We start from the raw sequence: 11,652 nt of genomic DNA on the forward strand, positions 1-11,652 counted from the left end.
AAAAGTGATGAAATATCAAACCAGGAGTTTGTTTTTGGAGCTATAAAATGCTTGTCATTTCTTCGAAGTTGAAATTTTGGCTCTGTGGATTTAAAAAATGTCCAACTGAAACTAGAACTTGTGCCCCCAATTTATGCCTTTGAACTGATGCTGCTTTTACTTGCCTAAATTCCCAGTATTCTGCCACTTTAGCCGTCAGTCGTGAAAACATCACTAAGATCTAAATGACAGGATGTCTGCATGTAAACTGCATAAACCCCAGTTTGATCCAACACCAAATAAAAAGAAAAAGTTCAAAGTGAAGCACCCCCTGCTGTTAGGGAGGCACATTGCAGCATTAACATTCATTTGAGGACACATCGGGAGTTCCTGCTCACCTGTGAAAGAGATTCAGCTTTGAGCGGTTTCCTTTGACTCTGCATTTCATCTCCAAGCAGCCTCAGGGGAAATATCCGACTCTTTATCACATAAAAGCTGCTGAAGAAGAGAGAGTTTAAAAACTGGGATACTCTGCTGCAAAAGAGACAAAGACGGAACAACGGCAAAATCTTACCAAGTTGGTTTATAATCTCTACTGTAACATTTAACATCCGCAAAGATTCACTGTGTAAACAGATGTTTTACAGCGAAAAACACAAATCCCAAGTGTTTTCTGTCTGATATCTAGTGTAAATATCTCATCACACTTGAAATAAAACAAAAGTCCTTTAACTTTACAGCACAATAGGAGCTGGATCAGTAGCAAAGTACAAGTTTCACAGGCAGATTATTTTACTTTCACCAGGGAAAAATGTCTTTACAAGTTAACTTTTTAAATCAATATCAAAGACTTATTGGCTTTGATATTGATTTAAAGCTCTTATATTGATGAAAAGTTACTTGCAAGTTAGTTTTGTCTTATTTCAACTGGACTAAGATATTTGTGCAAGAACTAGAAATACTTGGTAAGATTTTGTGGTTTTGCAGCGCTACTGAGTTTTAGTAAACTGCACACCACACTTTTCCTTTTTTATTTGTAAAAGAAAAGGAATCAATAATCATAATTTATTTTCTTTATGCTTCCTGTTTTTACCCCACTTGTGTTAGTTTATCATGTAAAATACATTGAAATTTGTTTCAAAGTGCCATTAATTTCTTGTTTTAGCAGTGAAACCGTCCAGCGGAGTTCGGGGAGTTTGTGTGTCTCAATGCGAGTTGTTGTTGTTTCTGCCCTCTGGTCGCGTCTCCTCCCTCAGTTTGGCCAGCCTGAAGTCGTCCCTGACGCGCTGCAGCAGATCCGGGCAGCACAGCACATCCACAGCTGTCATCGCCAGAGCCTTGGCCGCCCGCAGGGCGTACAACTGGGCCTCCTCGGCTCCTGGCGCAAGAAGGAAAAGAAAACGCTAAAAATAGAAATCACCACGTGGCATGGAAGGGATCCTCATCTTTATAGCCAGAAACCAATAGTTTTATTTGGTTATGACTTTTTGTTTGTCTAATTCAGTTAGTTTTCGTGTGTTTTGCTAGTTTTTACTAACTAGCAAAACACACTAGTATTATTAAATATTGTTTAGTTTTTATTAGCTACAGTAGTAGTTCTAGTTTTTTTAATCTTTTTTCAAAAATAGATTACATTTTTGCTGAACAACTGAGTGTTTTTTTTTCTCTTAAACTTTGCGGTGGCCATTTTGTGGACTAACGTAGGTGCCGTATGGAGCGCCGTAATTTGCCGACAGCCGATGTAAACTGCTTGTGTTGGGTGTGGGTAAATTTAACATCAGTTCGAAAGGCTAACACACATTTCTCATGTGATGTTACACTTCAGTGATCTTTGTAACTGTCGGCCATCTTGGTAGGCAGTTGCTATGGATTTACTATGACTACAATAAACAAGCCACAAGCTTTAGAGCTAACTCTCACCTTGTTCATGTTTAACTTGTTATAACTTATTATTACAATTTTTAAGTACTCTATCCACCTCTGTGTAATACTAAGATAAATATCAGTGATATATACTGCAGTACTTACTGCCTAGCAGTGTTAACTAGCAAAGTTAGCTTAGCTAGTGTAGCTTTTGAACATGTAGCACACATGTAACTTGCTACATGTCCTTACTCTGATTTTGTTATTCACCTGAAGAGTTCGTACGTCCTTTACAAATCCGTTTAAACATTGATTTCAAGCGTCCATGGATTAAACTTCGTGCTCAGTAGGTAGGTAACAATATCACAGTATGAGATCGGAGGAAGCTTGTTCATATTGTCTGACATGTTTCGATCACGATAGCAGCCATTTTGTTGATATGCATTTCTTTTCCATATCGTTGAAAAGTGTCAATATAATTTATTTTTGTTGGTTTGGAAGCCACGGTTCATCTATATTTTGCCTACCAAGATGGTGCCCATCACTTCTGGTTCAAACTTGTGGGAACTATGTAAAAATAGATTCATAAACGAGAAAACAAAGATATTATATCTTTAATTTTAGTCTGTTTTAGCTTAGTTTAGTTTTATAAACATTCATTCTACTTCCAGTTGTATTTTTCTCCATTAGTTATAGTTTTTATTTACCTCAGTTAGAAATATTTTTGCTAGTTTTAGCTAACTATAATAACATAATAACTTTGCTGTACCTGCTGCTTCGGCGTATTTCTCTGTGTGGTTTAACGCGTCGGTGCCGATGTGGAAGAACGGGTGGATCCCAGGCACTATGAATGAAACGTTGCCAAAGTCTGTGGAACCTGCCGGATAGTTAGAAATTCATTGCGATAATGACTCTGTGTCGAAACAATCCTGTAAACAAGACCTGCTGCTAAATGTTAGCACTGCAAAACAGACAGAGAGGAGAATGTTTTTATAAAGATTAAATATTTACCAACCAGAGAAGCTGGCTGGATGCTCAGGAAACGCCATGCCCAAAGCTTCTCCGTTGCTTTTATACAGGGTTGCCAGAGTTTCATTAGGCAGAATGTTGGAGTAAGTATGGGCCGGGTAGATTATCTCCACCTACAGGGACCAAAAGGAGCAGTCACAGTGTGTTTAAAATTTAAGATCTATTAAGAATTGGCAAGTTTACTTTAAGAATGACAAGAATAATCCTCATTGTTTGATTGTTGTGTTACCATATGGTTCCAATTTCACGAGTAAAGCATGTAAAGCTCAGAAAAGTCAATTTTAAGTAGGTTTTTGAAACGGATCATTTTCCAGACACCAAAAAACATTAACTTATTGCCACAAAAACATCTGAGTGTTTCTTTTTACGCACTTAGGTTGTTTTGAGAAGCAGTTGAGACCCAAATGGAAATGTAAAAACATGAATAATGTGAACTTTGGCATTATTCTTCCCCTTTAGCACAGCCAAAGTTATTAAAAATGTAATTAAAAAAATGTCCAGGCTCTCGTGTAGGTTAAGATCATATTCAAGCTGTTCTGTTTGTGCGTTTCCTGAAACTAGAGCCTGTTTAGATCAGCTGCAGACTGAGGAGACTTATAGCTCAAAGGCAGCAGTTATGCAACAGCGACAAACATTCTGGGGCATAATTACAGCAATGAGATAAAAAAGATGATGCTAGACGACAGGTGAGTCATGAGCAGCAGCTCACCTGGCAGCCTGTGGCCAGAGCCGCAGCTCTGAAGCACGCCTCGGCTTTGGCCTTCAGCTCCCAAAGATCACCGAGCCGCGGGGTTCGCAGATAAAACTCCAACTCCGAGAAGGCAGGGATGATGTTGGGCTTCACCCCTCCGTGTTTGATGATGCCTGTTAGGAAAGAAAACAAAAAGACATAAAGAAAAACGGAGGATAGAAAAGAAGGCGTCCATTTTCTTTTTATATGCAGTAACTAGGTTTACACTTGGTGCACATAATTAAATGCTGTTTTAAACTAGTGACGTTTCCATTGATCATATAATTATGCAGCTAGGAATTACAAAATTAAATTTAACGAAAACATACCAATTAAAAAAATTTTTTTTCTTTTTCCATTAAGCAGATTTATTTTCGTAATTCCAATTTGCTCAATGGAAATGCAGCTACTGTTTTATCAACAAGGAAATTGGAATCACAAAAATAAACACTTAATACAAACAAGCCAATTTCGGAAAAACACTCATGTTTTTCCAAAAAACATCTTGTTAATCATGCGACTCATATGATGCGACAATAATGATTCAATTTTGCAAAATAAACCAATTTAATGTGGCTAAAAAAACAAACAAAAATTTACATAATTCGCAAAACTGCATTTGAAACACTTTTTTTGCATTACAAAGCCACATGACCAACAGCAGGATGTTGCTACTGGTGGAAATGACAAAGAAGATGACAGGAAGTGGGAGGAGGATGATGGCACATCATGTTTTTTAATACAAACATATTCATGTGTGGTTTTGTAATTCTTATTTAATGGAAACATTGCAGTTGCAAAATTGTGTTTTTTAACATTAGCAGAATATCAACAACATTTTGCGAGCATTTCTTAATAAAAATGCAGCTAGTGTTTTTTTGGATTTCACTAATTTATAAATGAATGGATAACATGGTAAAAATATGGCTTTGAAAAATGAGCACCCACGTTTTTCTCTCCATAGCAGGAATAAATAAGCCGTTAACATTTCTTCCCTCACCATGAAGTTTCCACTCAGGCTTCAGCTGCTGTCTGAGCGCAGAGAGGTTGCTATAAGCTAGCACAGCAGCATCCAGAGCGTTCACCCCCTCCCACGGATACGCAGACGCATGAGACGCCTTCCCGTGGTACTTCACCGACACCCTGTGACATCAACCTGGTTAGTTCAGGTTTTTATTTTAAGGCAGAAAAGGAAGAAGAAAGGAAAAGAGCTCACTCAGCGATTGTGACGGTGGGAAGGAAGGAGGCATCCTGCTGAGCCGGATGAGCCATGAAGATGAGATCCACATCAGCAAAAGCCCCGGCTCGGATCAGGTCGATCTTTCCTCCAATCGCCTCCTCTGCGGGTGTTCCCAGAACGGTTATCTGGGATTAAAAGGGTTTAGTAACCTGACGTAAATATCAGCTTCTATGTGCCAGTCATGATCCATGATCCACATAAGTCAACTGGCCTAAATGGGATCTATTAGGCAAAATTTACATTTTGCATATGTTTGTACTTCTACTTGGGTCTCAACTGCTTTTAAGAAAAGCCCAAGTGTTTAAAAACACCCACCCAACTGTTTCTTGGGGAGTAATTATGCAGAAAAGTTAAAGATTTTTGGTGTTTGAAAAATTAGCTGCTTGAAAAACTCCCAGAATACAACGTCATAAATTAACAGGTGCTGCTGTGTTACCTAGCAACCCCAGGGGAGCTCCAGCTCAATTGGTCAGCTGGTTTTCCTGCTGTATGCATTGTACAATGGCTGCTGGAAAAGACAAGTGTTTTGTTGTTGACCTACCATCTAGAAATCACTTGCTGTATTCTTGTTAGTTGTGCAGGAGACTCCACTTCTGCTTTTCAAAGATGTGTGGTTGTATAGTTGTGCATTTGTTTACAGCCATTTTCATGAGCGTTTGTAAATGTACAGTTGTGGGGTGTGGCAGATTATTTGAATTTAAAGTGACAAGACACTATAGAACATCTGAAAACAGCCAGAACTGGGCCGACTAAGATCTCATTATCTAGGAACGATTTTGTGTAACAAATGTAATAAACATGTTTCAGACAAATTCTAACCTGTTCCAGGAATCATAGCCTTTAAAATAAAGTCAACATTATGAGACTGTATGCATCTTTATCATCTTTATCAACCATTAAACAGAAATTTTATTACTTATATTTTTGATCAAAATAAAGTTTTCACAAACAAGATGATGTAATGGAGGAGACATAGAAGAACTGTATATAAAAAAGCTTAGAGAAGAAAGTCAGAGGTACTTCATGGTTTAAGAATTTTTTCCCTATATGGAAGTACAAAAGTGCCACAACTCTGTCTGTCTAGATCAGGGGTGGGCAATCCTGATCCTCGAGGGCGGGTGTCCTGCAACTCTTAGATGTCTCCCTGGTCCAACATACTTGAATCCAACAACTGAGTCACCTCCTAAGTGCAGTCAGGTTTTCCAGAGTCCTGCTAACGACCTCATTATTTGACTCAGGTGTGTTGAAGTTGAGACACATCTAAAAGTTGCAAGAGACCCTTGAGGCCTGGAGTTGCCCACCCCTGGTCTAGATGGATAGATAGATCTTCCTGTTCCAATGTAAGTTTCCTTTACAAAATTAAAGTTTATTGATCATTGAGATGGTGAACATCATATTAAGGAGATTGTAGAAAGAAAAAAATAGGAGTAAATTTTCATCAAAAAACTTTCTGAAATGTTCTAATAAAGAAAAACAAAGAAATTTCTGATTGTGTTTAACCAAATAAATGAATTGCTTTTGGTGAAAAATGACATGGACCATTTCTTTAGGAAGGTATATTTAAAACGTGACAAAGGACTTATTGACTTTTGGTACTGTTGATATTCCATAGACGTCTGGTGTAATTATTACCAATTAGCTAGCTTGGCAAGGGGGGTATTTATCTATACTAGCAGTGTCTTAACTTGTGCTCTTCCTCCCAGTGAGACCAGAATGACCCAGTGAAGGACCGTTACCTGCACTGGGAGCTCCGGCTGGTTCTCCACCGCCGCTTTCAGCCCCACAGCAGCCGCAGCTCCCACTTCCGCTATTAGGTTGTGACCGCACGCGTGCCCAATTTCCGGCAGCGCGTCATACTCGCACAGGAAACCCACGTTCGGCCCGACCGAACCCCAGCTGGCCCGGAACGCGGTCGGCAGCTCGTAGTGGCTTTGGACCGTCCAAGCCCGGTCCTGCTCTGAGAAGAACCGAACCAGCGCGTCGTGAGCGTTCACCTCCTCGCCAGCGACTTCCGGTCGGGTCCAGATGTCCCGACTCAGAGTGTGGAGCTGCTGTTTCAATGAATCTATGCGCTGCTGGAGGGCTTCTTTCATCTGGTGCCGGTTCGCCATTCCCACAGCACCGCCGGAGGTCCAAACAGAACCAGGGTTTTATTTTATTCCCACATTTCTCTGAGGAACACTCAAGAAGTTCATTCTGATCAATAAAGCTTCATTAACGTCTCAAAGTGGGCGGAGCCTCTGACCGGAAGTAGTTCCGGTTGACCTACATTTTATTAATAGTAAATTATAGTAGTAAATTACCTGGGAAAGCTGCAAAAACACTAAATTAAAGTGTTTGTAGTCTGTAGTTTCTAGTGCAAATTTCTTTCTACACCTCAGATAAGATAAAATAAATGTTCAGCATCTTGTTTTAAGTCAATAATGCCTTAATATTAATGTTAAATATTCAATTGGCAGAATATTTAACGTATTAAAAAAACCCTTATTCAATGCCAGAAGTGAAATAATATGGCAATGTAACTAGTACTTTTTAAAATCAATATTAAGAAATCATAAGCCGTGAGCTTATTTTACGTTTCACATTTTTTGCTTAAAAGTTAGTTTTAATCAGTTTTATCTCATTTCAGTGTACTAAGATATTTGCTGTAGATTGTGGATCAGTAATTTTTTTTATGAAGTAATAATAGGTGACAAACGGGAGAATAATGCTTCTTTTCAGGGCTACATATGATTACTTTTTAAAACAATGCGTGTAAACTCTGCCATCTACTGGCCGGAATCACATCCTTCTCAAACGAAATGCAGCTTATTCACATAATTACAGAATAGAAAACGATAATATCTAAACGCTTACAGCAGCCAATCAATAACATATAATCTGTGTTTGTTCATTAATGTTCTGAAGCCAGAAACAGAACAGATGGATTTATATTCAGATTAAATTACTCGAAAAGGGACTCTTCCGTATTTTATTTAGATTATAAAACAAGTATGTTTTATTATTAAATTGCAATTACTTTGTTTTGGTTTATTAAACAAAATAGGCCTACAAATTAAAGGCATGTTTTGCGTCCATGTCGTCGCTAGAGGGAGCCAGAGTCACGTTCTTCCTGCTGTGGGGAATAAAATACATAATTTTAAGTTTCAATTCGTGTCAGAGGTGTAATTTATTCACAAATGCAATTAAGGACTACTTCAGTTATTGATTAAAAATCAAATATCCTTACAATGAATCGATCAATTAAAAAAAAAAATGAAAATTTAAACTTTTTATTTAAGACTTTTTGTTTTTTAGAAATACACAAATAAATGCAAATAACTAATTTAATTCAGTTTTAACTAAGACAAATAAGGTTTGAAAAACGTTTTCTTGCCTAAAATAAAACAAAATCTGATGATAATATTTTGGATTAACCAATTAGATAGCAAAGACGCTTAATATGAGGTTTTTTTTATTATAATAATTTTATATGAAGCAGGTGAAGCTGAAACTATGACTTGAAGAGTTTCAGGTAGAATAAAGAAGTTTTTGCTGATCTTAAATGCAAAATGTGAATATTTTTGTAAAGTCTTAATTACTGCTCTGATGTTTCAGCAAATGGGTCTATGATTAATTTAGTTAATTGATTACTAAATTAGATGATTATTTCAGTAATCGTTTAGTGCGATTAATCATAATACATCCAATTAATAATTTCAGCCCTAATTTCATTTTATTAACTACATATAATCTGACTCTCACAGGGTGTAACGGTGTAAAATGACATGAGTGTCTCGCCAGTGTGTGTGACACGGAGAGCAGATGTACTTGTGCGTGTTTTTCTGTCTGAGGTTAATTGGGATCGGCTGTCAGTCACAGGAGGAGACGTGTCGCAGGATGACACTGCCACGGCCGCCTGTCAGCCTCGTCCACGCCCCGCCGGTGGCGCCGCCATTTTGTTTCAGTTTGGTGACGGACGGACGGACGGACCGACCCACGCGTGACCCCGCTGACCCGGCCTCTGCTGTGGGAACATGTGTTTGATTTCACATGTTACACGGAGGGATTTACGTCAAATAAATTAACTTACTCACTTTTATATGGGCGCATTAGTGTAAGGAGCACATTTCCGTCAAAAAAAGAGAAAAAATCTAAAATTTTCTAGAAAAAACTTGGAAATATCTGAGTTTGAAAAGTCAAAAATATGCTTGGAGAAAAATCAGTAATTTTTAGATTTATCTCACAAATTTTCTAGACAAAACTCAGAAACTCCTGAGTTTGAAAAGTTGAAAGTTTGCTTCTTGAAAAAAATTTTTTTTAATTATTTTAATCACAGATATCTTCTAGAAAAAACTTGGAAATATCTGAGTTTGAAAAGTCAAAATTTTGCTACAAAAGAAATCTGAAATTTTTGTTAAAAAAAAGAAGAAATTTCTGGCTTTCAACGGTCAAATATATGAAACACTTGATATAGTCCAAATTTTGGAGATTAATTTCAAAATGTACAAATGTTTCTAGAAAAATTCTGAGGTTATTCTCAAGTTTTGTTTGTATTTTTTCTAGCAAATTTTTAACTTTTGAACTCAGAAACTCTTTAAAAAAATTCTGAGCTTTTGTGGTGCAAGATTTTAATTCTTTTTCACGATTTATGGAAAGACATTTTTTCCATCCATCCATTTTCTTTCACCCTTGTCCCTTGGTGGGGTCAGGAGGTGCTGGTTCCTCTCCAGCTAATGTTCTGGGCGAGAGGCGGGGTCACCTGGACAGGTCGCCAGTCTGTCGCAGGGCAACACACACAGACACACAACCATGCACACACACAATCACACCTAGGGACAATTTAGAGAGACCAACTAACCTGACAGTCATGTTTCTGGACTGTGGGAGGAAACCGGAGTACCTGGAGAAAACCCACCATGCACAGGGAGAACATGGAGACTCCATGCAGAAAGACCGGGGCCGGGAATCAAACCCAGAACCTTCTTGCTGCAAGGCAACAGCTCTACCAACTGCGCCACTGTGCAGCCCCGGAAAGACATTTTTTTCCATATTATAATTTGCCTGTGAACTAGAACTTTTTCATCAATATTAATGAATTATTGACTTAAAACAAGCTCCTAAAACTTACAGAAAACTTACTCGTAAGTTAGTTTGTCTTATTTCAATCGTACTAATAAACTAACCCAAAAACACCATTTGTGTTTTTGCAGTGCGTCACACAAAGTCTTAATTTTTGTTGCTTCAAAACCTCAGTATTGTTTTTGAGGAACTTGATTTTTATACATGAAATTCAGGCCCAGTGGAGGGAAGTGACATCATCCTGTCTGCATCACTTTCAAATGAGACGCGTAGCGTGAAGAGTCCCAACAGAAATCCTGCCTGTGGTGCTTCATATTGCAAACCGAGCCACTCAGCGGGGCGAGCAAATCCCCCGAGGGAGAGAGAGAGAGTGTATGCGTGTGTGTGTGTGTGTGTGTGTGTGTGTGTGTGTGTGTGTGTGTGTGTGTGTGTGACAGTCCCTCTTCTGTCATTATCGTCACATCAGTGCACGCTCTCTGCCTCTGCGTTCACCAAGCAGTAATACGTTTACACCTCGGTTTGGAGGTGAAATTACACGCTGCAATATTTGCTTTATGTTTGTTGTGTTTGCATGATCGGGTTTAGCTTCACTTCCTCCTCTCAGATGTTACAATATGAAAAAATAAATCAGTTTTCCTCATTTCACAGCTGCAGCAGCTTATGCATTTCAATTTCATTAAGCTAAATTGTTCTTCTTTTTATTTACTGGAATCTGTTCATTTTTAATTTGTTTGCAATAAATAAGTAATTTTCTTTAGCCCTACATCTTCATGTGGGTTGAAGGTTTATTTCTGTTTTAGCAGGAAATTGATAATATTTGGATGTTTTCTTCATTTTGTTTGTTTCCTCCTGAGTTTACCTCCATGTATTTCTCTGTTTGGCAAAGGAAAAGCGTCTGAACCAATAACATCAGCCTTTGCTGGCAGACTGGGAACGGTGGGAGGACAAGCAGTCCTTCAACCTGCAGACAAGCCATGATCAGCAGTGGAGTTGAGTAAAGACGATAAATCGGTAGATTTGGTTCCATTTCCAGCTGCTGCGGTTCGCTTTCACACTGCACTGAATCAAATGAACCAAATCGTTTAAAGAGCCTGTTCCCCTCCTCGCCTGTGGCGGCGCTGCACCAAGATCCACTAAAGGAAATAACACAAAAACCCCTGAAGATAAATGCAACTTCCTTCCTTCCATCAGATTTTTGTTGGAGGAGGATTTCTCTTTTATCTTTGGTTAAAGACCACAAGCCATTTCTCCTGCTAGCGCTAGGCTAACTCGTTTGTTTTGGTTTCATTTACCCAGAATGCACTGCACTGTAGTCCACTTCCTGCTTTCGGAGCGGTCTCCAGTTTTCTTGCTGTTCACATATGTATTCAAACCACACCAGTTCATTTCAACTGAACTGACAGGTTTGAAAGCGGACCAGAGTTCGATTAGCATTCCCTCCTCCCCAACCGAACCGGACTTTCTAGGCAAATGGACTGGAGTTGGATTAAAGCTGTTTAAACACAAGTGGTGTTTGCCTAGATTTCTACTATAAATGTTAACATCAATCACATTAAGTGAGTGTGGAAAATGTTTCAGAAAATCAATCTTCTGTTCACTTCCTTCCTCCAAATATAAGCTTTTTATTTGAATTACAGATTTTCTGTGTCTGTTCTTGGGATTAAATTTAAGATGAGGTAAGGAACTCCTCTTCCTCCTCCTCCTCCTCCTCTTCAGGGGATCCGCCATCTTTTATTACTGCCTTGAGCTA

The 11,652-nt window shown here is 38.6% G+C and overlaps 1 protein-coding gene across 1 annotated transcript; it reads right to left on the reverse strand.

Annotated features, from left to right (window-relative positions):
- Positions 1 to 547: 547 nt before the first annotated feature.
- On the reverse strand, positions 548 to 7,589 carry LOC103458814 (peptidase M20 domain-containing protein 2). Its single transcript, XM_008399884.3, has 7 exons — positions 6,578 to 7,589; positions 4,818 to 4,966; positions 4,602 to 4,744; positions 3,581 to 3,735; positions 2,858 to 2,984; positions 2,612 to 2,719; positions 548 to 1,357 (listed from the first exon to the last, which is right to left on the reverse strand). Exons 1-7 carry the CDS (start codon positions 6,950 to 6,952, stop codon positions 1,185 to 1,187), a joined length of 1,230 nt encoding a protein of 409 aa, XP_008398106.2. The 5' UTR covers positions 6,953 to 7,589; the 3' UTR covers positions 548 to 1,184.
- Between the last annotated feature and the right edge of the window lie 4,063 nt (positions 7,590 to 11,652).

The sequence above is a fragment of the Poecilia reticulata genome, chromosome 22, assembly GCF_904066995.2.
Source record: "Poecilia reticulata chromosome 22, P_reticulata-male-v2, whole genome shotgun sequence".
In the NCBI taxonomy this organism is placed as follows: Eukaryota; Metazoa; Chordata; class Actinopteri; order Cyprinodontiformes; family Poeciliidae; genus Poecilia; species Poecilia reticulata.

Bases quoted from the DNA above. Each gene is read 5' to 3' on its own strand.
- LOC103458814 (XM_008399884.3), bottom strand. From the start codon at position 6,952: ATGGCGAACCGGCACCAGATGAAAGAAGCCCTCCAGCAGCGCATAGAT. The intron at 4,745-4,817 runs GTGAGCTCTTTT...TTGATGTCACAG, and splicing joins CCCACCGTCACAATCGCTGA to GGTGTCGGTGAAGTACCACG. The intron at 1,358-2,611 runs GTACAGCAAAGT...TTCTTGCGCCAG, and splicing joins GAAATACGCCGAAGCAGCAG to GAGCCGAGGAGGCCCAGTTG.